Below are 26,853 nucleotides of genomic sequence, written 5' to 3'. Positions count from 1 at the left end.
AAAAAAAGCTGGGAGTGTTTCCTAATTGGCATAAACTGACCTAATACCATGCTTCTGCTGCGACCAAAAGGACTAATCTCCCTGCCCCTTCACAAATAAGCCCTGTGATCCATTTTTACAAACTCCTTTTTGTCACCAGTGCTCATCTATTTATGTGAACATCCAGAGACAGAAATTGATCTAACTAAAGAATAGCTTTAGAAGGTGGCATGAACATAGCAACCAATTCACTTATCAATAGAGCTTTAAACAATTATTGCTTCTTGCTGCTAACAGTTTAGTGAGGTAAATAAGCCTTCAAAAGGCTAGACAAGCGCCAGCAAACTGTCTTCTCAGCATCTCATGAAACCTCACCCAGACCTGCGGGTATAATTTCAAATAGTGAAGAAGCACCCCAAAACATGCAGCATCTCACACAAACATGGAGCAAAGGCAGTGACTCCAGTAAAGGGAATGAACATAAAAAGTATTGTTGCAACTGCTTTCCTGCCAAGCTCAACTGAAAAATGCACTGTAGCACATTCAATTCACTTCTGCTTCTGGGAAGAAAATGCTGCAAAAATGTGGTTCTGTGGCACAGGAAAGGAGGGGCACATTCCATGCCTATGGCTTTGACTGAACAGACATTTCCTTCATAGTAATGCCTGAAGATGCATTGCGCCTGTAGAACATGTGTTTTCCTCAATTATTTTTAATACACAAATATTTAATAAGAGTATGTAATAGTACCAGCACTTAATAGTGGTGCAAAAAGAAAATCCTACACAGCATGAGGTATTCTAGCTGCATTCTTTTTACCTGAAGAATTGACTCGGATAATTAAATTTATTTTCACAAAAATAACCATTTTGAAAGGTGCCGACTGTTTCAGCGTAGGGCGTTTCAGCAGCAGTGTATCTAAATATTATAGAAGTCTCCATCTTAAAATTGCTTTATGAACCACTTCATATTAAGATGAAGGATTAAAAAAAAAAAAACAACCCCAAAACAGGACTTCTGAAAGTCCTCGTATCAGGTACAGATAGCAAAGAGGTATATGAAAGCAATGTGTTATTGAGGTAATACAGAGGTCTAACTACAAAAAAAAAAACTAGAGAAGTTAGATCTCCCCCATGACATTTTGCAGTTACTTTTATTACTTCTGACTATATCTAATTGAACATCTTTTCATGTCATGCATTTCCGATATTTTAATTCAGAAACATATTACAAGGACTGTACTGGTCTCGAATTAGTGAAACAAGTATGCTTTGTTTGTAGATGTTAAAGGATCAAGATTAACCTGAAACTTCGGCTTCAGCTATCACCATCAATTACTAAAAGCTCTGAATTGAAAAAATTTCCTTGTAATTATAATACAGACAGTAGAATACATTATATTATTTTTCCCCACATCTGTATTTCTCTGAAAGCCTATGTCTTCTTAGTAGTTGGCGGGAAAGCAAATAAGCCGAGAAAACCACATACATACAAAAGTGGTTCTAAAATTACTGATAGAGTTACATGTCTCAAATTTGTCATACAGAACACTCTTCCTGCAGCGTCTTTACTGCAAATTTTTACCTTTAATATAGTAGTCCTTTTTCCAGCTATGTACATGAAAGCTCATAAATGAGCATCCAGGAAAAAAAAAAAAGGAAAAAAAAGATTAAGAACATCTCACGTTCACAGCTTAGATAAAAGTTGCTTTCACTAGCTTCCAAAGGACTGTCTGAGAAAAAAGGCAAATAAAAAAAATGGAAAGAAAAAAAACAGAAAAGAAAAAAGGATGAATAGGAAGTGTGTCAAATAAAGTAGCATTAAGTTCCAGTCTCAGAAGACTATACATTGGATGCTTTAAAATATCAGTATCTCAAACTGTACCATTCTTTGGTACTTTATATTTCATTGTAGGGTCAAGCCCCAACATAGATAATCAACCCAAGAAACAAAATATTGTTTGGGGAAGCATGTTAGAGGCTAGCACTCCCCTTTGCTAAATAGAAATCTCATATGATTTGACAAAGGTCAAATGCAGTCCTCAGTCTCATATAAATTTATGAGTAAATCTTACCCATAAAATCTTTAGAAGCTGAGCAATTGCATACTTTTTTTTTCCTTACGGATCAGATAGACAACAGATAATAAGCATTAAAAAAAACCCTCAGAATTTCCTTGCAAAAGTCATTCATTGACAACTGAAAAAGCAGTAAAATTTTACATTTAGTCAAAAGCAAATGCATTAAAGTCTGTTTGAGAAGTAAAAGGTATCAGAAATGGCTAAGACTTCACAAAGAAAGAAACCAATGGCATCATCCCCCACATAGAGAATCAAGACGTTTTCTGTCAGCCCAACACACATGCTCCTCAGCTGCAGCAATGAGACCTCTCTTTCTCAGCAGTCTTTACAGAGTGCAACCTACCATAATCTAAAAAGCACTCGGTTCATGTTTGCAAAGCATTCTTCCACCACAAAGCCTACATTTTTCAAGTGATCCTTCCTACTGCTCCAAGATTGCTATTTATAATTAGATACTCCCAAGGACATCGAGCCTGGATTCAATGGCAGCAGGGAGAGAAAAGAAACAACATCAGAGCTTGTTCTATGAAAAATGCCTTTATTAGAAGTCACAGAATAAGGTGCCACCTTAACTGTATATCTCCCCCTCCCAATTCCAGTGTGTTAAATTTCTCTCTCAAAGTTACCTATTAGTTTGAAAGTTTTAATGCTTTCTGTCAAGGTAAGAAAGTATTTGAAATATTTTACATTTCAGAAGCTTTTTATTCAAGGATTAAAAAAAAAAGTTATTTCCATACGCTGAAAAATCTGCGTTCATTTCTGCATGAGCAGTTCTAACTCCTTTACACCTGCTTTCAGAAACTGGAAGTGAATATTTTAAGTGCTGCCTGAGAAAAATACACTGATTTGCTAAACAATGTGGCTAAAATCCTTATCCTATTCTTCCTTGGCTGCCAAAATCAAAATCAACCAAAGATGGTATTTCACAGCAGAACTGTAGGTTGATGACTGTGTTGGTGGGCAACAGAATCCTATCTGTTATACCACAAATTATTGTCTCCGGTATCATTACTGGCTTTGCCAATAATGTGTTCTGTTACTCTTCTCTATTTTTGGTTCAATCAGTTTCTCTTATCTACTTAAAACTATGAGGTTTCCTGGTAGCATGGCTTCCGCAATAGTTCTGCAAGCACAAAGGCAGCAAGAACAGGGATTTTGATGGCCCTGAGGTGCCACTGCATTATAAATACCCCACAACACAGTAAAAGCCATAATCCACAAGTACTTACTTCTTCAAACTACTAATAACAAAAAAATTATGAACTGCAGTTTTAGAAATTGCTGATCTTATATTTAGAATAACAGATTTAATTTGTATTCATTTTCAAGCTTCAGATAATTATTTTTAGCTTGTTAAAAAAGCAGACAATTTTGCTTTGCATAATAACTTTTACGGAGGTGCACAGTGAAAAGACAACCAGCATTGGACATTTAAGTTGCAACATTTAAATATTAGGAAAAGTTTCTGACCATGGGTGTAGTCAAACACTGCAACACATCACCCAGTAACCCTGTGCAGTCTCCATCCTCGGAGACAGACAAAACTGAAAGTGCAAGTTCCTAAGCAACCTGATCTAAGTTGGCCTGCTTTGACCAAGCAGCGTTTGAGTTACCTCCAACAGTTTCTTCCAGCCTGTATAACTTTAAACATAGTTATTTTTTTGCAGTTATACATTGTCATGATATATGAACATTTTTTCAGACAGTGTTGAACACTTCTGTAATTTCTCAACAGTGATTAAAATTTCTCTTTTGTCCTTCAATCTCAAGGGCATACATTTTTTAAAAAAATAATTCCTAACTCAAGACCGCACACTATGATATGTCAGGATGTACACAAAAGTCTTAATCTTGGAAGGACTGCTATACTCAGAATTACATGGCAGCCTGAGAAGCACTCCCAACTTCCTCTTTCTTATTAAAGAATTTACCCCAAATGTTACCAAAGTGTAATCATTGAGTTTAACCTCATCTTTGTAAAAGCAATCCCTTCCACACAACTTCTCTTACGTTCACTTGTGGAAAAATGTTAACTTTCACAGCTTTGTTAATGTAGTAAATTAAGCAGAAATTATGCTTAAACAGTAACTGAGTTATTTCAGTAACTTCGGTAACTGAGTATTAAACGTTTTTTCAACCTTTCATCGGAACCTGCCACAGCATTTCCAGTTCTATTCAGAATTTAAATATAAACAAGAACCAGAGAGCTCGCAAGGTTCTCCTGCTGGACACGTTAGCAAAGATGCACTTCTAAATATAAATTAAAATGTGCACTAATGAACTACAGAGAAAGAACATTAAGGACACTTGCAAAACTTAAACTTAAATTTACCTTATAGATTACAGTGAAATTATACCCAGAAAAGGCTATTCAAATCCTGCTTCTACTCCAACACATTCTGCTTCTAATCATCTATGGTCTCCAGGTCCCATTCAGAGCAATTCGAAAAGTGAGAATTCAAGATCCTTCCAAAATGAATGATTTAGAGCACGTGTACTGCTTTAATACATGTAAAGATTTTTAAAAACTAAGTTTTTTGTCAAAAAAAATCTGCTAATGCTTCCAAAGTAGTTTCAGGAAAAAGGTTTATATTTGCATTAAGGAAACATCTGAACCTCCCACATTGGTGGGCTTGTACGTGCAAGTCCGATCTGCTGTCAACATACTACGTTTTAAAGACGAAGTTACACACACAAGAGAATGCATTTTACTGGCCTAGACTTTTCATCTCAAGGCATTGACTAAAAAACAAGTTTTCCTTAAACACCCTGACAAAACTACACTGCAGTTTTGTTGGTGAAAGACATCCACCTTTATTAGATTTGTAGGTTTTGACACCTAATTTAAGAAGTTATGAAATTACCCAATGCACCAGGAAATACCTGGAAGAGATGCTGGCTCATTTTCACAAATGGGACTACTTCCTCATCAGAAGAGAAGTTTTGCTCTAATTACAGCAAGGTGACCCACTGTTAAACCCCATCTTCCTGAACAAGTGGAACTACTGAGATATAACCTGACTGAAAGAGGTACAGTTCCTTTTTTTAAAAATCATATTTGACTATATTTATATGCTCAGCATTTTAAGGAATGCAAGAGCTAATTTTGCATTAAAAAAACCTGATGCGTTATCCTTTCCTATGAGGATTCTCCCCTTACCTCCCTAAAGGCATCCCAATTTTCTTAGGCTTTATCTTGGTATCAACACAGCTATTTAATTCCTGTGCTTTGTAGAGAACAGGATTCACATTTAAAAAAAATAATCTGCAGTAAATACATCCCTTCGAGTCACCAAAAATGGACTGCAGAACACTGGTTTTATGATTTAAATAGTTGTAGTCCTGTTTTGCATTTGTGCTGTTGCTTGTTAATGACTATTTACATTAGTAAGTACAACTTTTACAGTAAAATCAGTACCTTCCATTAATCATTGCCTATATTCATACAGATAAATTGTAGCTTTTATAGTCACACTAATATGCTCATTAAAAACATTTTTAGATATGCTTATTAGTTTGACACAGCCACAGGTAGGAAAACAATTCCTACAGAAACTGGAATAACATTAAACTGCAAAAAAATAGCTACTAGACTTTAGCAAAACTACTTCAAATATGCTGGATAAATAGGTTTTGTATTCAAAACTTGTTAAGTGAGGATGCATTACCCATAGGAAGGGCACAGAAGTGGTGACTTCCCATTGCTATCTCCCTTAAGAGTTCAGGACTTCAAGATTTACACCTCTCACACCTCATTTTTATTTATAAATTGACGCAATCAAACTTATGTTATTCCACCTATCTAAAAGCTTCTGAACTTTCAGTGACCTACATGAATAAAGCAACTACAAAACACTGTGTCTCACAAAAGCTGGTTTGAGCACTGGAAAATCCCTAGTACTAGATGCTAAAGCCAGTAACTTTCACTGGCAATGGCCCAACTTCAGATCTTCAGATATACACAAATTTTATACGCTGTATTTACTACAAATAGTTCTCAGATTTTTTTTTTTTTTTTTAAAAAAAGCTTTTTCAAATTTATCCTCGCACTTACTATCATCACTGAAAGATAAGCAAGGCTTCAAAAAAATCTCATGCTAAAATGTGAATCTAAGGAACAAGACTGGGTTCAAAATCAGTTACGCAATCTCGCATATTGAAATCAAGTTCTTTCTGGCAACTGCCTCTTCTCCTTCCTTGGTTTTAGAGCTTTTTCACCTGAACTGTAGCTCTCTGTTTTGCCACTATTGCAATTCATGCCCTTCCTGTATTCTCAGTTACACTAAACACTGCAAGTTTTAAATCTGAATTATGTTAGAGCTAAATACAGCCATCTTTAACTGACTACTAGATAGCAACAGGAAGGAAAGTATAGCGGCTAAACGGAATTGCTTACTGTCTTTGCAACACTTAAATGTACTGACTATACACAGAGACATGAATCAAAGACCTTTCAGAACTTGTATCACTACACCACTTGATATCCTATTTACTTATGCTTTTACAGCATTATGAGGAGTCTGGTACAAAAAAGTTCTGTTACTTTGTTCACCTTCTTCCCTCCTTGAATTCCAGTAGTTTTGATCAGTGTTCTAGTTATGTCTGTATCGACATTATCTACAAAATTGTACTACCACCATCACCTGTGTCAGCCTTCAACACTATCAGCTCCACATCATTGGAAAAAAGTATATAAAGGAGCAATGTGATTTTTTTTCTCCATGAAATGGATATTTGTCCTACATTTATTTATAGTCCCAACTGGATGGGTGAGAAGGGTGTGCTTTCAAATGCTATCCAGATATTTTTTTTTTTAACTCAGTAAAACAATGTTTGAGATACATTTAAGTTCTGCTATCATTTTACAATAAAAATGTTATCTGAATTAAAATCTTAAGGCACCACAAGATCTGCATGGATATTTGCCTGCTTTTCCAAGAGTTTGCATTGTTGCTTATCTTTGCTTTGTTAGGCAATAAAATTCACTGACAAGTTTGGAAAATTCCACTCATACAGGACAATCAATTTTATATGGGATTGAAGTGGATCAAGGAATCAATTTAAATTTACAATTGAAGAGTGCGGATTCTATTCACTTATAGCAAGGCAGGAAGAGTCTCTAAAAGGAATGCACCCATTTTGGGAGAAAAGAAAAACTGGAATTAACAGACAGAAGAAAGTTTAGAACTTAACTCCATCAGTGACAAAAGCCCAGGCAGTGCATCTCAGATCATACAGATACAAGATAATATATCTTTTATTATTTGACAGGACAAGGGGTAATAGGCACAAAATGAAACACAGGAGGTGCTGTCTGAGCATAAGGCAACACTTTTTTACTGCAAGGGTAACCAAGCACTGGGGCACGGGCTGCCCAGGGACGTTGTGGAATTTCCATCCTTGGAGATTTCAAAAAGCCATCTGCACATAGTCCTGGGCTGTCTGCTCTTGATGACTCTGCTTGAGCAGGGGGTTGGACAAAATGACCTCCAGAGATCCCTTCCAACCTCAACCATTCAGTGATGCCAAGATAGCTTGTAGTATTTTCAAGCATAGCCTCCAGGAACAATGTACTCGATTAGTTACTTGCATTTTCTACAAGGGGCTAAAAGAATCATGGATTACCACATATACTTCTTGATTACATTATTACTTGTACCAACAGAGAGGTGGCATTTGAATGTGAATTGAGCAGAAGAGGGCACAACCTTAAAGCCTTTTGGGAAAAAGTGAGATGCTGGCGTTATGCATCTCTTGGCATATCAGTGCATCTCTAGTTCTGAAACGTGGTCCTGTTAACCTCAAACATGCAGAAATTCTGCCTTATTGTAATCGCTTGGACATTTCAGACATCCTTCTTCTAACTTCAAAGAAGTTTGAAACGCCGTTTATTGATGTCTCCCCCATTTAAGTCATCTCACGGTTTCCACAGCCAAGAAAACCTACGTTTTTCAAGTCGAAAATGAATAATACCGTGTATTACATAAAGACATGATCAGTGCACCAGCACCATGTATACAAAACACCACACCCTAGCTCTGAAACAGGCAGCTGCCATTAAGCTGGATCCAACACAGGAAGACAAGTATCCCTGGTAACTGAGGTCTTATAAGACACCCTGCTCTTTGTGAAGTTTTTCTGGGTAAATGTGTCTTAAACCTAAGAAGTTTCCAACTGCCCTAAAACGAGATTATATGTAGATCTCGTTAACACAGCCCTGCTCCTTGACTTTACACTTTCCCAAATACTGTGTCCTAATCGGAAGTAAAACAGCCTTCTTCATCCCCCAAACCCGTCCTCCTCTCCCAAATCCCCCGTATCCCCTCTCCTCTCGGAGCCTGCTGGGCTGAAGCTAGAGGCGGTATCTTAGGCCGGCCCTGCTCTGGGGACGGGGCGGCGGCACAGAGCCCCTCAGCGGGGACGACAGAGCCGGTGTCCCGGCTCAGCCGGCCGGCCCGGGCAAGACGCCTCGGAAACGGGAAGTGGAGATGGGGGAAGGGGAGGGAGAGTCCCTCCGCTCCTTTCAGGCTCTCCCCGCCATCCCCCGCCGCTCACCGCCCCCCCCTCCCCACACACACCGGGCGGGAACAAACAGCGGCCATGCCCGCAGCCCCGGCGGCAGCGGGGAGCCGGCGGAGCAGTCGCCGCCGCCGCCACCTCCACCGGACATCGAGCCCCGCCTCCCCACCGGGCCCGCTCCCTACAAGGAGCGGCGGGAGATGCGCCGGGGCCGGCGCGGTGGCGGCGGCCGGCCAGCCCTGCCCCCGGCCTCCCCGTCGACCCTCCTCCCGCACCCCTGACTGACAGGCCCGGCCGCGGGGCGACGGGAAAAATACGAACCGCAGGGCGAGAGCCGAGCTCGCCCCGCGGCCTCCCGCCTCGGAGAGTCGGGGAAGAGAGGGCGGCCCAGCTCGGCTAGGCGCAGCACCCCCACCCACCCCTACCTTCTCCTCGTCGGACAGCTGCTCCTCCAGGTCCGCCATCTTCCCGTCTGACTCCGGCCGCCGCCCCCGTCTCCTCCCTCACAGGCAGGAAGGGCGGGGCCCCCCACCGCTCCCCGGCTCGTCGCGCGGCGGCGGCTCTGCGCATGCGCGGGGTCAGGGTCCCGCTGCGGGGTGGGGGCGGAAATTTGGGCAGCCAGAATTAAAAATTGCCATTTTTAAGTGTGTGTATGCGTGTGTGGGCGACTGCCGGCGGGGTTGCCTGGAGCAGCCTGCTACCCGGTGGAAGGGGTTTCAGAAAGCGGAGGTTTGGTGCCAGCAAGAGGCCGTGGAAATGGGTTGTGTGAGATGATTGGTACTGTGGGAAATTTTTTTACCACAAGAAAGTATGAAGAATGTCTTCCAGCAGCCGTGACATGGCAGGTACAGAGGGGCATCTGATGTGGTGGCTTGCAAGGGCTGTCTGGAAGAAGACAAAATACCAGCTTTGAGGAAAACTGTAATAAAACGTTTCTGCAAGCTCAGACCATGTGGATTTGAGGGCAGTGGAATCCTGTTTCCTCTTCCAACAGCAACCCAGGGGCAGGGAATTGCCCGGGGAGCGGTGAGAGGACAAGGCCATAAGCCATTCCTTGCTTCTCGGGAATGTTTCCTCGCTTCCAGCCAGCCGTGGCGCAGGAGGTGGTCGTCCTCCCCGGTGACTGCATTCTAGCGAGTTTTGCTGGACTGTTCTGCAAGGGTCAGGTAGACAGTGGGAGGTTTTGTTTTCTTGCAGGAGCAAAATTAGGCTGAGAAAAGGGATGAGCAGGAGAAGCTGCTCTGATAATGATCTGTTGTTCTGGCAACAGGGAGACCGTCGCAGACTCCATTCTGCAGTAGGTGAAAAACTGCAGAGGCCTAAAAAGGAAACCAAAGAGAGGAGTCAGGTGACCTTTTTGAGAAACCCTTCCTGTTCCATGATCAAAAGTGGAAAGAATACAGGAAATACTCATGTTGGGCAAGGAGAGTGCTTGGGGTTTGTGGAACACTGGGATAAAGTCTGTAGGCTTAATCTCATTAATATGGGTGCCAATTTCCTGGATGATACAAGAGCAAGGGCAGCTGAGAGAACAAAATAAATATCCTCATGCCACATTCTAAAAAAGGACAACCCTAAAGCATTATGAAGTAAATCCAAAAGTTACATTGTATGTCGGGGGTATATATTTCGGTTTATTGCATATTAATGTTAGGAAACTCAAGTATGTAAGACAATTTGGAGCTTGAGAAAGATTATATGATTAGTGTAACAAAGTTAGTGGGTAGAGTCTTGTATGATGTTGAAACTGATGGCTAGACCTTGTTCTTCAGGATGGAAAAAGTATGGCTGGTGTATTATGCAAGTCTCCATTAGCAGTTTCAAAGTCAGAGAAGTTTCAGAAGAATAAGAATTATTTATAAGTTAAAGTTTTAATTCTTTAAACAAAATATGGTCTGCCATGCCATGAACAACCTGATCTTGTTAGAGAATACGTTGAACTTCTTAACGGTCTGTTCCTAATGCGTGGGAAGAATAAAGTTTCTATCAGTATTTCAAACTGAAGAAAGTATGGTGGAGGAATTATATGTCAAGTGATAACTCTTCGGTAACATTTAAAAAATACATTTTCTTAATGTCCAGCACCGTGTACATCGCCCCAGTTATGATGGACAAGGAAACGCTGATCATTGCCTGGAAAATCATAGGTATCAAGATACATCTAAGTCAGTCATGGTTAGTGGTATGAATGTAGCCAGCTTCTAGCTAAAGGATCTTGTTATGCTATAGAGTTCATCCACATCTGTCTTTCTTGCATGAGTATTTGTACACAATGATTAATGCTGTCACATGCAGTATAGCAAAATATTGCCAATATCTGTAGAATTTTTCAAGGCTATTATTCTAGATGCTCTAACAAGACTGTTGCGTGGAAATGAAGGAAAGTGATATTGGCCAAGAAGCTGTTACAGTCAAATGGGTATGTGGAAATTACGATGGCACCAAAACTTAGTATATGAACAAAGGATGAAAGTGAAAAATAGTCAAAATAATGAATGTACAAGTTGGACAACATGACTGATTCAGAAAAGTTGGAGAGACTTAAAATACCTGTAGCAGTAAAGATAATGGATGGTAGTTTATTCATGTCAGGAACAAAATAAAGGACAACCAAATCCAATGTTTGATAAGGCCTTTGCTAGATGCAGAGTGATGAAGTGTAAAGCAGAAAAGGTACATCTAAAGGATGTTTGGTTTTGGAACATCTCATGTATATTATTTGGATGCAATAATAAAAGGTAATGGACTGTAGCAGGGGAAGGCATTGCACAACATTGCTTCACGCAACAGGACTTTATAAATTCCACCCAGGAGTCTTAACAATAATTAGCTGAGGAGGTCTGTGAAATGCTCCTATTAATTTTTAACACACCTTGGGATTTGCCAGCCAGGGGATGTTGACAAACATGTTGCTTTATTTAATATGTATTAAAAGGATAGTTCAAAAAGGTAGATCTTACCAGATAAACATGAATAGGTTTCTCATAAGTTAATATATCTATCTGTTGGATGTACCTTGTTTACACCAGGTTTTTTCTTGAAGTTTGCTGAAATTAGCATGATGAAGTGAATGATTCAGAGGAGGACTGTGTAGTCATCGTAGATACTAATAGGAACCTTCTGTGTAGTACCCTGGCAGGTGCTTTACTGTGACCTTAGGACTTAATGAGAAACGAATAATCATGCAGAAATAAGTACCGTTCTTGCCTTGTGAGTCAGTGTTTTGGAGTGCTTGTGTGTCTTTTCAGGAAGAACATGGAAATTTCAGAGGGAATTAAAGGACGACTAAAATAATCCTGAAGATGCAGGACAAATTTCAGGACGTGAGGCTTAAAGATGTCAAGATTAAGGATGTCAAGATTAGGAAATATCAGTGATACCTGAGTTACTTTGGAATTTATATGCATCTTGTCTGGAGTCATACATCTTTAGTTGCTGTTTTAAATTGAATGCAGCCAATTTCCATCCAGTAAATCTCATGCTATAAAATTCACCCACATTAGCAATCTTTTTCATGTGCCAGTGTCTCTACATGTTGATCAAAGGTTAATTTGCACTACAATCACATACAGAACAGTAAAACATTCTATTGCTAACTAGCTAGTTCATGTCTTAGTAGATGTCTGGTCCTACTACATGAAGCTCACTGTGGGCTAGCAGATCTGTCTGGTGAGCAGTGTGTGGTTTACCGATGCAATGAGAGAAAAACAAACAAAAAACCCCCCCAGGTATTGAGTTCTTCTTGATCTAATCAGATGTGATAGAGCTACCAATCAAGTACCTTGCTATTTTGCTGTACTGCTGCTGTCATTTCTTTCTGTATTGACTCTGTAGGGCCAGACACCTGGCCCTTGAGTAGCACTGGGAGGAAGGGCACAGCAATCCTTCCTGCAAGGTCTCCCTGCAGGGCTGTCAAAGTGCAGTTTCTGTGCTGAAGCCATCCTGAAGACTGGCGAGGAGGCAATGGGGCATTGCGGTTAGCACAGCAGACTTCCTCTGAACTTCTGCACTGGCCCCACAGATTGAGATAAACCATGCAAAAAAAAAATAAACTACATTTTCATTCTTCTTATTCAAGGCAGGTGATTGACATTTGGCCTACTGCATCTGTTCAGATGACAAATTGATGAGAGGTATATTTGGTGCCTAGTTGTTTAATCTGGAGGATGTACCACACTCCGCTTCCTAGGACAAAGGTGGACTCTGGCCAAGCTCTGAGCCCTGCTCAGATGGTGCTCCTGGCAGTGGGACAGGAGGAGTGCCCAGAAAGGTGTGGCAGGCGGTGTCCCTGCTGCCTGCTCCTTTCTGTGGGAAGCATCTTCCTTCATCCTGCCGCATGTTGGTATAAATCCTCACATTCCTGCGGGCTGGTGGGAGGCATACTCCAGTTCCTGAGATTTCCAAATATGGATCAGATCTCAGGGCCTTGGGAATTGCCTACCAATTTGCGTCTGTATTTTGGGGTGGCTGGTGTTTGCAAACCTTGCAATATGGTCTTTGTACCTTATAGAACCGTAGCAGCCAAACCAAATAGGTTTGTTCTAGATAATTTGTATGTTAAATCCTTACAGTGGTGTTGTAAAGCAAGCTGTGACAGCAAGAAAACTATAATAAAGTGCAACTATAGAACAAACCTGAGACTGAGCTTCTGTCTTAGATAACACTTAGGATCTTTTAGGCCACAACAGACGTTCAAGAGAATGACTCGGTAGCCCTTCGCCTAGTGTGGAGGTCCCATTTAGAGTCATAGAATAGCCCAGGTTGGAAGGGACCTTGAAAGATCATCTGGTCCAACCTTTCAAGGGAAAGGGAGCATAGGTGAGATTATCTAGTGCCCTGTCCAATTGCGTCTTGAAAACCTCCAGTGATACAGACTCTACAACTTTCCTGGGGAGGTTGTTCAAGTCAATGATTGTTTTCACTGTAAACGTCCATCTTATATCAAGTTTTTTATTGATACCTTAGAATTTACTGTCCTTTGGGTTTTTTTTTTTTGATCATCAGGTTGACGATCTTGCATACTATGGCATTTTTAAAATTGTCACAACATTCTTTATGCTTCACAACCACAATATTTTTACAAGTTTTATTAATTTTGCATCATATTCTATGTTTTTCATGGAAACTATGCATGTCATAATTGTTTAGATGACAAACTCGATATTTGGAGTGGATTTTTTGGTCAGTTTTAGGGGCCTTTATTACCACACTTACCCTACAAACTCTTTTTAGGTTCCTCTTAGGATTGCATTCAGATCTTATCCAGGCTTGCTCTGTGACTTCCTACTCTGTTCTATTCTTGGGAGCTTTCTTGGCTTCTTTCTCTCCCCCCATCCCCTCCAAGAATAGTCAGCTATATATCTTGCCTTATGTAATTCAAATTCAGAGTCTTGCATCTGCCTTTCTTTTGACATGTACCTATGTTTTAGGAATTAGATACCCATGTTGTTTCTTAGATTTATCTTAAAATACAGGCCAGGAGTTTACTTCACTGGTGACAATAAGATTTAGTTCTCCCATAAATCGAGGTGCTCCTAAACAGATATGGTCTCTTAAGAACTAAGAGCGGGATTATTTATTTTAATACAGAATTTTTATTCAGACATGGGAATGCACAAAAGTAGGGTGAAAAAGAGCAAGTGTTGAGCACTTTAGAGCTCTTTAGAGGAAGGCAACCAAAGGAAGGAAATACACCGAAGTCTTGTTGGCTGCTACTCCTGCTCCAGCAGAGATAACGAGGTTGCAGGTCTTTGAAGGCAACAGGCAATAGTGCAGCAGCATCTGCAAAGAGCTTAAGGCATCAAGATGATAAAGAGGAAGTGCTGTATACGAAAACATCTACTTTTGGTTCTAGTCAGTCCCAAGCTATCTTTTGGAAGGAGCTATACTTATATAATCCAAGTTATGTACAGGTTTTCAGAGGTGCCAAAAAATTTCTTGTGCTACTGATTCTGAAGCCTGTAATCTTCATACGAGGGGTATGTGTTGGTAGGTTTCTCCTAACATGTTTGTTATATTTGCTGTCTTAGTACGTTAACTATTTAAAAGCCACGGTGTTAGCTTTTAAAATGTTGTCTCTACCTGCCAACTTCTTTTCTTCACCTGCCCTTGTGACTCCTAGAGTCTGCTGTTTGATAAAGTTGACAGACTTGCAAAAGCACTTCATCTAAAATTCTCTGATGAAAGAATTCTGATTTCCTTCTAAAATGTAAAATGAAGTACTGTCAAGCAAAGAAGATTAGTGACTGCTTTTAAAACATCTTTCGTTACAGAATATCTTCTCTCAATGCTAATTTATTTAATTCTGATGCAACCTAAGGAACAGCAGTGTAGTAAAAGTGCATTCTAAAAGCATTCTTGAAGTTAGCAGTGCATGATGGATTGCCAGTATTGAGCAATTTTAAGGGTTTAAATTACGGCACAGGAGTTTTCAGGTAAAATAGGAGAACTAGAAAAGTTTTCTCTAGCATTGTTTACAGTGTCTGTGGAAAAGTTGCTAACTTAAACATTAGTGTGTGCTACAGTGATAAATATTTTGTGAATAAATTATATCATAGCCATGGGCTGTGACAGTGCTTTGGAAAGAAAAGTATTAGCATGTCTATTTTACAGCCTGTTTTTCAAAGATAAATAAATTAGCCATAGACAGGTACAGCTAGAGGGGTTTCAAGGAGAACATTTATGAATTGCAAAGGGTTCAAAGAATAATGAGGGCCTGGAAAATATGAGCAATCCAATCTGGCTAGTTTATCAGCAAAAAGCTTAAAGGTTTGTGAGTACTTATTGGGAGATTGGAAAGTTGTTAATAGGATGTTTTGATGTCTTAGGATATTACAGGACTCATGGCCAGAAGTTAAAACAGGACAAATTCAGACTAAAAATAAACTTAGTATTAATAAATAAACTTAGTATTAATTGTCCGAGTAGATGACTACTGGAACAATTTAACCAAGGCAACAATGGCACTAGCAATTTTAAAGTAAAGATTGACCATTTTTCTAAAAGGTATATTCTACAGTTCAGTAAGGATTTAAGGAGTCTTGTGGTCTGTGTTGCAGAAGAAGGTAGCAAGAAAGCTCCTGAAGCGATCCTCTCTGACATTGCATGGCATGGTTCTCTGAGCCCTTTTCCTGTTTGGCAACTGATGGAGAGAAACTCAAGTGAGAATGGAAGTGAATCCATAGAAGATCCAAAGAAGAGAGGGTGTAATTGGAGTGTAATGAACTGGATCCAGCGAAGATGGAGTACAGAAGGCGATCTGTCTTTTAAAAGGGAGCGAAGAAAAAGTACCAGGGAAATTACTGAGGTTAGAGTGGGTATTAATGAAACAGGGAAGACGAGGGTCAAATAGAAGGTCTGTAAAAAAGTTTAGTAGAGTATCTGAAATGGGATTATTTGGGGAGTATTTTTGATAATTTATAAACACCTGAGTCTGAGTTGGTGAACCTCGGCTCGCGTTACAGCAGCAAGGAGAAATAAGCACTCCAAGGGTGAGGTTCATCTGACCTAGTTAAGATGTCTGTCGTAGGATAAGATTATTGGCTGTAGTTAGGTGGCTAGTTCAGCCCCAGCTGTCTAAATATTAGGTGCCTGTGTTGTGACAGCCAAATCCCCTTTCAGTATTAGAAGATCAAAGGGCAAGGAGGTGATGGGCCAAGGAAGGGGGACAAGGGCTAAGGGGAAAACACAGAGGACAGCTGAAGTTACAAAGGCTAAGGGAAGGGAGAAAGGACACTTGTAATTCAGCATCACTATGTGCTTCTCAGGGAACCTGTACTCGGGGAGGGAGATCACACACATGGGCACAAAGGACTTTGTACCAAGAGGGCTGTATTTCTGTACTGCCTCTATTGCAGCTCTTACTTGGACATCAGGAATGCTATATCAGTAGTTATTGATAATACAAAAATGGAGCAGGATTGGGATTAACAAAAGGAGAGGACAGGCTGGGGATTAGGAAGTCGGGAAGAATCATAAGTGTAAGGATTCTGCATCCCATAATGGCTAAAGGGGCTCTTTAAGATAACTGTGTGCCTTACAATAGCTCTGAGACTTCTCCAACCTGAACTGGTCAAGCTCTCCTTTAGTGTACATCATTTGTTTGCCTTTCCTCTGTATCAGGATAGGTTGGGAAGAGAAGGGAGGACCAGAAGAAAGCAGCAATGGTGCTAGGAGAAAGCAAATAGAACTGAGGAAAGCAAAGGAGTTGGAGCACTGCTCTCCCCAGCCATTGACTCGTTACAGGAATAGAGCAGCCACCTGATTCTGAAAAGCTCCACGACAAAACACAAAAATTCCTTTCCTTCCCTCTAACTGAGCCCGGTTCCTGTTTATATTTTCAGTTATTCCTTTCTGAAAAAGGAAAGTGTAGTCTTCTAGCTGATTTATTTACCTTTATTTTAAAGGAGACATTGTTTGGCAATTTTATTTTTCAACAGGAAATGGCAAATGTGCTGATTTGTTTAATGAAGTTGAGATTCACTGGAGGAGTCCAAATTCCTTTTTCTTTTACTCTCTGTAGAACTGAATGTCTTATGAAGATAAAATCTCAATAGAAGTAAACAGTGCAAGCAGATGTGACTGAAGGGCTGAGAATTTCTCTGCCTGTGTAGAGAAAAATGCCTCAGAGACAGAGGTATTTCAGGCTGCTTAACAGGGGTGTGGGTGCTTAATTTTTGATTTTATGTCACATATTAGAAGAAATAGTAGGAAGACAAGTTAGGATTTTTAAGTAATGAAGATAATTAAGTAATTACAGTGTAATTTTATTTTTAATTGTTTGGCCCCTGAATGATGCACAAAATTAGTACTTGAGTACACTTGCTTCTGACGTCAGTAGAAGTCCTGAATGTCAAACACTTGTGAAAATTAGGACAATGTCCAAATGTTGATGTGGGAACATAACTTCAGTCATCTACTTTTGAAACAGCTGCCATGTTGTGTATTGATAAAATCACATTAATCTATTAAAATAATTTGTTTGGTTTGTTTTTTTTTTCATTCTACACTGTTTAATGGGAGACTGGTGCAGATTGTGGTGCAATTTGCCTATAGCAGTCATGTAAACCTTGTCCTGCAGAACTCATCTGTGGCCTCAGAGACTGAGATCTGCTTCCTTGGAAGATCTGTCATTTCTTATCTCTGCACAGGGATGCAGTGAAACCACCTTAGATGTAAAAGAAACCGAGGAATTTATCTTACCATTCTCCTTTAGTGAAAGTGATCCCCTATATGAGTGTAATAATTGCATTGTTCTCAATTTTCTGGTGCTGTAGAAATTAGTAGGTCTCTGACTACAAGAAAGCCAGGATTTCACCCAGCTGGATTCTGAAGTTGATAATGATCGTGCACCTTTTCAGGTAAGATTAAACGATTGGGAATCAAGGGAGAAGGTTACAGACAAATGGGCAGTGTGCCTCACGTGGGAGGGAATACCAAGTTTTACATCTCTGTACAGTGTCTCAAGATGATATTTATCTTGTTTAACTTGACCCCCTCTCCCATATTCTGAGGCTTCAATTTTACACTTAATTGGATTATATAGTGGTACGGAGGTCTGTTGCAAAGAGCAAAATTAATATCAGAAGCATAACAAAGCTCAATGCAGGAATTATCCATCATTGTATTTCATGCTTGTTTTGTACTCGGTTGCAATTGGCTTCATAGGCTTCATATTGACACCCCTTTATTCAATGGTTTACAAAGAAGAATTCCTGCCCCCTTCCCCAAGCATTACCACTATTGATCATCTCTATGGGAATGGGATTTTGATTAGGTTAATAATTCTCTCTATGCCTGAGAAGCTTGTAAAAAGGGAAAAAAAAAGGTGTCTTCTTTTTTTTGTTGCAGTAAATTGGGTTATAGAGGTAGTTGGTCAAATTCTCCCTCAACTGGCATGAAAGGCAATGGACAAAAGTCTAATGCACAAGTCTAATGCAAAGCCAGAGGAAATACATCCCACCATAATCCACCCTCCACCCCACCCCCCTACCCCACCCCCCCATGAAGTAATCATTTGGTTAAGAAGAACAACTCAGAACAAAAGTAACACGAAGATTAAAGGTCAGATTGTACTACTTTCACTTCTCTGTGTTCAAGAAATACATAGAGAAGTAAAACATGTTTACTCTGAAAACAATGCTGCTATTTTCCTCTTTGTGGCCCTTTAGTGAGCATTTTGTGTGAACTAGTTGGGAGTGGAAAATACTAAAACCAGAACTGTATTTTGGTAGTAATTAATAACTCACTAAAGAATTTCAATATCTAGATGAACTATTTTGAACTAAAGAAAATGCTTTTGACCCTGGAAAGGGAACAAAGTTTTATTCCACATGTGCTTTGACCAGTTTTCAACTTTTAGAGAATTGCATTTGCCTTAGAGAAGTTGCATTTGCGACTCCTGTTGCTGATGTTATAATGATATCCCTGACTGATACGGATCATTTGTTTCACAGAAAGCCTCATGTACTTTCTTTCCAGATGGTAAGCTCAGGCTTTTGCAATACTGTCCTCCACTTCCTTCCTCACCAAAAGATTTTGAACTTCTGGTTTTAGTCTCTCATGTCGGATCAGGATATATAGCAAAAAAGGGAGTCTCATCCCTGTTGTGATGCGTAGGATGAGGTGATGAAGAGATACAAACAGAAGTGGGATATATGTAAGGTAACACCATCTAGTCTGATGAAGAGGGGTCTCTATTCTCACTATTCTTTTCCAAATTTTTGGGGGCCTCAAGTCAAAAGTCATTTTTAGGGGAAGAGGCAAAGGAGAGCAGCAAGGAGCCTTTGTAGATGTTTCAAGTGCAACACGGGAGAAGACAAAGAGTTTTCTTGAAAATTTAATGGCAGGATGCGAGTGATAACCTATGAAAGACCTAGAAGGAACGTTAATAGGCAGGAGGTGGTGAGACACAGGTGAACCATTGTTTTCATGTGCTGCTTGCTGATGTGATGACATGACAAGCAAAGTTTCTAAACCTAGTTGAGCTTATTTGCAGACCTGCTGTAACTGAGTCCAGCTTCCTCATGTGACCTGCATCCTTGCACGGTGCTGGATGTTGTTTTCTGGCTGTTCCTTTGTGAAGCATGTGATGCTTGGACCTGTATGTGTTCATTTCTGGTAGTTTTTACTCTTCATTGCTACTTACTTATTTCTGGGTTTGGCCTTACATTCCTTTTAGTCACAGTCTTTTGTTTGCTCTGAGTCACATTGGATTACTGCTGCCGCCATTGCGCCCTTCCTTGTGTGCTGGGCTTCTGCGAGACAAGGAACAAAGAGAAGACCTAGGAAAGGAGTGGGGAAATGGGAGTGTGGTGAGGAGAGGGAAGCAGATCTCATGTCGTGTTTTTTCCTTACAGCTCATTGCCCTTTACAGTTTCTGTGCAATACAGCCTGCCTCTCGTCTTGGGCTATATTCCAGGGAAGGATTTTTCTAATGGGCCTTTAATAAACCCTCTGTCTAGTCATAAAAGTCTGTTGCAGCCCTCTAAACGTGGCAAAATTGGTGTTTTGTCTTGTGTGCAGTGGAGGACCTGGTGGGGTCACCTGCTGGCAACCAGCCCTGCGAATGGCCGAGGCTGAGAGGGACGGTGGTGAGGGCCTGCTCCTGCCCGTGGCTAGAGGCAGAGGGGAGATGGCTAAAATGGGCCAGGTCTGTGTCAGCCCGAGTGTTTTGTTGTATGTTTTAACATTTAGGGGAATTTCTGTTAGCCAAAGAAAACAAAACAACAGGGAAACCAAAACAAACAGTGAAGTGGTTTCTGTGGGTGTGGAGGGACTAGTTCCCCGATGTCAGGGGAGGAGCTCATGAAGAAGACAGGGAGGAATTTCGGTCTTGGCTAAGCTGCAAAATCCGAAGGATGCGTGCTGTGCACATCTGTGTGCCCAGTGTCATCTGAGACGTGCCTGACACTATTTTGTATGGATTACAGATTAGTGATACCAGGCTATGGGTGCAAAAAACCCCAGTGAAATATGAGTCCTTGGAGTAGAAAGGAATCTGAGGCAATTGGCATAGAGATTGTAATCTTTCTTTCCCTGCTGCAGGATATATAGCCTTTATTTTAGGCTCCCTTTTGTAGTTTAAGGCAATCTATGTTAAGAGCTGACAATGGATCTATGTTAGTGTAGTGTAGAGGGCCAAGTATGATGTTAGAGGTAGTGGGAAGACTCTACAGAGTTTGGGGAAAAGGAAGCCAAGTCAGTATTTGGTGTTCCTGAAAGGGAAGATTTAATAATAGGGGGCATTAAAGCAGCCAGAGGGAAAGAAATTTGGGTGGCAACAAAATGGGAGAGCAATTCTGTGGAATTGTGACTTCTTCCAGGGCTCCTCACGTGGGTTGGACCCTGGCTCTTCTAGAGAAGAGGGTTCAGAAGCAATCCCTGCATGCTTTGTCAGGGACATATGGGCAAAGAACAGTGAATGGCTTCTTACATTTTTCTGGTAAACTTGATCAATATCCATTAGCAAGGGGTATATTTAGCAGATCCTAAACAGATACTACACTACAAAAATAAAATGGTACCGTCCTTTTTTGCTTTCTATTTTTGCTCACTGTTGTGTATACATATACACCTAATAAAAAGTCATGAAAGATATCCAGAGATTCTCATCTAATGTGTTTTAGTGCATATTATAAAGATACCATCTAAAGACAACAGAGATGTTCCAGTGTAGCTACTGTGAAACAGAGCAGTACAAACCTGGGAATTTCTGTCAATGTACAACTTTTTTAAAATTTCAATTAATTCACAGTTAGTAGTTAAATCCACTAATCAAGTAGGTTTGCCTTTATAGTTTTATTAATTTTAGAAATGTAAATATGATGTAAGATTTTCTTCTTCTGGAAGTCGTGTATTCCCCGACAGTAAGACTTGGGACTTCAGGCTTTCAGAAGTGGAGCAGTAATTTATCAGTCCTTTCTCCTTAACGTTAGGAAATCGCTGAAATGAAGAGTGACGGCCGTGATTCTGCATGGGGCTCTCTGAAGGCAGTGATGCACTAGATGGCACTGTTGGTTTTAGTTTTACTGCTGTCTCCCTCTTCTAGGGAACTTGTCTTAATTAGCTTCCTTTTGAAAACAAACACGCTGTTTCAACAGAGGGTCAGTGTACATTGTTCTGGGCTGCTGCTTTTATGTTTATAGTCATGTAATCAATACGTTGGCAGGGTAATTAATTTTTAACTTCAAGCCAATTGTAGATCAAATGCCAGTAGAGTTACTGGGTGGAGACAGTTTAATTTCTTTTGAAGCAATGATACTGATTAGCTGTAAAGGGTTTGCAGGGAGTTACTAGAGATCCAGAAGACCTTCTGCTTTGAAATACTGCTGTTAACTTTAAAGTAACATTATTACTGTGATACAGATTAATGAGTTGTGGCGTAATTCTGATAAAGTTCCTCTCATGTACTTGCTATATTTTGTCCTGTCAATTCCTATTTCAAAGCAGCTTTATTTGCTTTAACTATTCCGTTCCTATCAAAGAATAGTACAAAGTCAACATTAAATTGATCAAACTCACTTTCTGCTTTTTATCCTTTTTCTCTCATTATCTGTCTTCAGGGACTCTAGGGGGCCCACAGCTAAGGATGAGATGTGACCCTCCGTGCAGCCGCAGATAGGATACTGTAAGAAGCTGGGGGATTTTGAAATCTCTCCAACCCATGCTTGTGGGGAACACTGGTGTCCTGGCCTCCCTTACCTTTCTTCTGCTGTCTAGGGCAGCACTGGCCATATCTCAGGGCCCTTACTTGGGAGATACTTGCTAGCTCAATACTTCCAGTGCTTTCAGCCCATCCCCTTGATGCTTCCTTGTTCTCTGAGCTGACCTTTCTTGATCATATTTTTATCCGTTCTCTCTCTTTCATCTTCCTCCTTGCCTCTGTTCTTCAACATTCAAAGAAATTAGAATCTCAACACTCAGCTCTCCATCCCTGTCTTAGGACTTTAATATCTTCTTCCAGCTCCTTTTTTACAATCAATAAGTGGGCCATTTTTATGGATAGGCTATTGATCCCTTCTCCAGGTGTCTGGATTCTTTGTGATCTAGTGTCTGTGCTTTCCATTACATTAAAATTTCACTACAAGCTCTGGCTATCCATTCTTGGGCAAGTCTCGGAGCTTCTCTGCTGTCCTCATCTTCCTTGATGTCTTGCCTGACTTTTGATACTTTGATCGCTTAATTGGATTTCATGCCAAGTAAAACCATGAGCACTGGTTTAATCTGAAATTAAACTTTTGTTTAGTCTAACATTAAAAAAATAAGGTCAATTTCAAAACCAAAAATATTTCCCTGAAAATAGCCAGCCTCTTGTATTTTTGGGTTTAAATTATTAATTGAATTCAGTCTGGACCGAACAACAATTTCTGTCCTTTTGAGTCATACTTTTGCGTAAATCTTATCAGTTAATGGGACTGTGTTACTGAGCTGTGCTGCAAACGGCTCTGATTTCTGCTGGAACCAAGAATAGCCCTCGGTATGGATGAGCACCACCGTCGGCTGTTGAGACTTGTGAGATTTTTAACCTTTTCAGGAAGACAAAACATCATAAGTAGGATAATGATCAGCAGAGGTTAGGGTCCACGCCATTACATTTTCTGTCAGAAATGAATATTGTGACTAATAAAGGCAAGACTGCAGTTACTGCAGCAGACTGCTCTGTAGACTATAGTCTACAGTTGTTTGTAAGATATTAGATTAAGATCATGAAATTTATTCTAGTTTTGAGACAAACTAGAGATGGATATTTGCAGCATACAAGAAGATTGAAAACCCGATTATCATAACCACAAGAACTGAAAAGAAAAATCCGTGCTGCCTTTCTGTCTGTCGGTTCTGCGGGATGCATTTTTCCCGTGGTCTTAGTCACGGTGCTTCAGAGTAGTACCTTTATGAAAACTGACCGTTTTGGGGGCTGCTGGGGTGGTGGAGTAATGTATGCCAAAGTGTTTACAGTAGAGGGAGCTGACGTTCAATGACTGCGTGCGTGAATTTTTACTGCTGTGACAGACTTTGTACAGTATGAGCCATTGCCAGTGCCTGTGTAAGCACTGCTGAAGACATGCCGTCTTCTCTCACTGGTTTGAGGGAGATACCTCTGCATCCCTCGCCCGCCGGCTGCAGCCATGACGGAGCTCTCTGGCAGGGCAAGTGGGCTCGGAGAGCACTCGGTAGAAAGAGTCACCTCTCGGGGCCCCTGGGCATTTTTCCACGCCTCAGGTTTGACGTGAGGGGGAGCCTGGCAGTAGTGTTAGTGTAACATTGCAAACAGGGAGCCCCAGCGCACCTCCTCCCTTACCTACCCAAGTCTGATGTTTCCATCTTTCCAAATATCATAACTCCTTATTACACCGCAAACAACGTCTCTCTTGTGCTCTTAGCTTCGCGCTGCTCCCTGGGTTTGGCCCGGTTTCTGCCTGACCCATCTCATGAATAAGTGCTCGAGAAATCTTTTGCTTTACAGCTCTCATTCTGGTGCTGCCTGGCTGGATTATGCAAGTTATTCAAAGTTAATTGATCAAAGTTAGTTAAAATAGAGACCAAGCAAGTGTGAAACATCAGAATACGTATGCACTCAAAAATATGAAGAGTCATCATTCCTTTAAGTGAATTTCATTGGGTAACGTGGGCTAAAGGGATTGAAGGATTGGGGTTCCAGCTGAGTTCCCACTCCTGGCTTTGCTGTAGCTCTTTGGGTGGAAGCTGTCCTACAAGTGAGGCAGCTTTCCTGACTGCAATGGTTCAACTAAGGTAATCACAGAGGAATTAGTTAGGGAAGGGACATTGTCCCGAGACAAATGTAGGATATATACTTAAAAAAGAAAAAAGAGAGGAGCCAGAGGATTGCAGACCCATCTAACTTGTATAACCAGAAGGATCCTCGAGCAAGTTATTAATTTGCTTTGTTAGCTCCTGGAGACATACTTCTCAATCTGCATCTGTTTGTGGACAAAACCTCTAAGCACGTAATGTGCTGTAGTCCCTTGCTTTTCCAGACAACTTGAATTATATCACTGGTGGCTTTCTTTAGCCATGAGCAACAGAGCTGCTGACCTAATCACTCTATAAAGTAGTACCGAGTCCATCCTCGGCAGCAGACTTAAGTGGATAGACTTGAAGAACCAGCAAGAAGAGAGTTAAAATGTTTAGAAAACAAAGGATCTGAGTAAAGGTTGAAAAAAACTTTTTAGCCCAGAAAAGGGGAAATTAAGATGGAAGATCTTTGGTTAAAAGTTTTCTGGAGATAACGTGACAGTCATTTGTCAGCTGTGTAGCCAGTGTTGAGGCAAAAAAGGAGGAGGGTGGGTCTCATGCTGCAGCAAGGGTGATTTAGAAAAGAAATGCAGGAGAACTTTAGCACTCTACAGATAATGAAGCCCTAAAATCCTGGTAGTTTTTACATTTTTTGGGTTTTTTTGTTTTTTTTTTTTTTTTTAAATACAACACAGTAGACAAATGTTTGCCAAGGCAGCTTAGGTGCGTTCACCCTTTCTTAATGACATGGGATGGACCAAATGATCTCCTGCTGTTTCTTTCAGCCCTGTATTTCTGCGCAAGTGCTTTGAAATTTATTGATGAAAAGCACTCCCTCCACTCTGGGTAGTAATATTCATTATACTTCTTCTTAGCGTGGTTACAAAGGAAAACTCTTATCTCCAAAATTGGTTCTTTCTGCTCATTCTCTGGTCAGCTTTCCTCCTCAGGCCTTGGCGCTAGGCATTGTCACAGCGGGCTGAAATTGTCACTAGCTGTTTAAATAGAGCAGGGTTTGATTAGAAGCATCAAGAAAGGAAACAAGGAGGCTTTTATGATGACATTTCTATTAGAGAATTCTCCCAATGTTTCAGTATTTCCTAATCGCGAGTAATTTTGGTATTGATTTCCTTAACCAGTCCTCCTCAGAGTGATTGATTTTTGAGCTGTGTGCTGTGGTCCCTGTTGCTGGATAATACCTTCGTGTTGGGCAATGTACTGATGTTATCTCAGCTGATCACAGAGGCAGGATGGATTTGCCTCTTTTTCAACAGCCCTTTATCAGTTTTCCCTGGTCTTGAAGTATAAATTATTGTAGGCTGAGGAATATCTCTCCTATTCTCTCAAGTGTAGCTTGGCTCTGTGGGAAGGTGTATTATATATGCAGTCAGTATCTAAAGAAAACCCACTTCACAACGTAAGCGTCTGAAGTTGTGGATACCTTTCACGTACATGAAAAACACAACATTGGCATTGCAAAGCATAGATAAGCCAAAGCAGCAGCGCTCCTCATTCCGATCCCCTGTATCTGACTGGCGCAGCTTACCTCTCAGTTGTGCTTTACCACTAAACAGAAGTTCCCTTGCAACCGTGCAAGTCTGTCGCTTTATGCTTAGATATTTGGAACTTGCAATACCTCTGGGAAGCGAAAAAAAAACAACACTGGGAAGCATTTCAGATCTTGAAGGAGTCAAACGCTTCAAACACATGGCTTCTTTCCAGAGAAAGCTCTTCCAGCTTTCAGAAATGTTCCTCATAAAATTTGACCTAGCTGTTAGGGGTGGGATATAACTAAGTAAGGGGGGCGGGGAGGAGTGACATTAAACTTGTAGAAAATAGTGTTGCGTACCTCGAGCAGTACAATCCTTTGATCTCATTGCAGCCTCTAAATTCCTGATTGTGGCTGAATGTATGAACGATTGACAAAGTTTCTGTATTCTCATTCAGGTGGGTTTTTGTTTTTTTAAGTTTTCACTGAAATGAGAACTTGTTAGTCTGAATTCAGGTTAAAAATACCAGAGTGTTGCTCCTGTACATTGTACTTTATGAATGAGTCTGTTTTATAATATCTGCTTGACAGACTAGTACATAAGTAGAGTATGACAAATATTATCTAAGCGAAGCATTTCATTAAGGGAGGACATTTGTCATCGTCTTTCAGTACGGGCCGTTTACCTTCATGGACACCAATTTCACTGCAATAAAGTTACTATTTTAACACCATTCAGGGTTTTAATGAGTAAAATATAGGACTACATAAATTTTAATGCAGTTGTGGTAAGTACTATAGGAACTTTGGAAGGGGGTGCATGGGAAAAGTCCTGTGTTAATAATGATTTGTTCAGTGCAGCAATACAAATTTGTTTATATTGATCAGCACCATCTAGACATTATCTTCCTATTCAGGATTGACTGCAGAAAATAATATTGGGTAGATATTTGCACACAGAACCTCCATATCATGATGCTTTCTGGTAGTGTGAAGACACTAGAGACAAGAAGTAAGATGAAGTATTTGGTAA

General features: G+C 40.5%; 1 protein-coding gene across 1 annotated transcript in view; it reads right to left on the bottom strand.

Moving 5' to 3' along the window:
- CAPZA2 (capping actin protein of muscle Z-line subunit alpha 2) overlaps window positions 1-9,134 on the bottom strand; it is a 32,440-nt gene extending 23,306 nt beyond the window's left edge. The window contains exon 1 of the mRNA XM_054210079.1: window positions 9,004-9,134. Coding sequence (XP_054066054.1) covers window positions 9,004-9,042 — 39 coding nt within the window. The 5' untranslated portion in view covers window positions 9,043-9,134. The remainder of the gene's footprint in view (window positions 1-9,003) is intronic.
- Between the last annotated feature and the right edge of the window lie 17,719 nt (window positions 9,135-26,853).

This window comes from Rissa tridactyla, chromosome 1 (genome assembly GCF_028500815.1).
Source record: "Rissa tridactyla isolate bRisTri1 chromosome 1, bRisTri1.patW.cur.20221130, whole genome shotgun sequence".
NCBI classification, from domain to species: Eukaryota; Metazoa; Chordata; class Aves; order Charadriiformes; family Laridae; genus Rissa; species Rissa tridactyla.
Note: the sequence above shows the minus strand (reverse complement) of the source record. Positions and strands in the feature narration are given on the sequence as shown.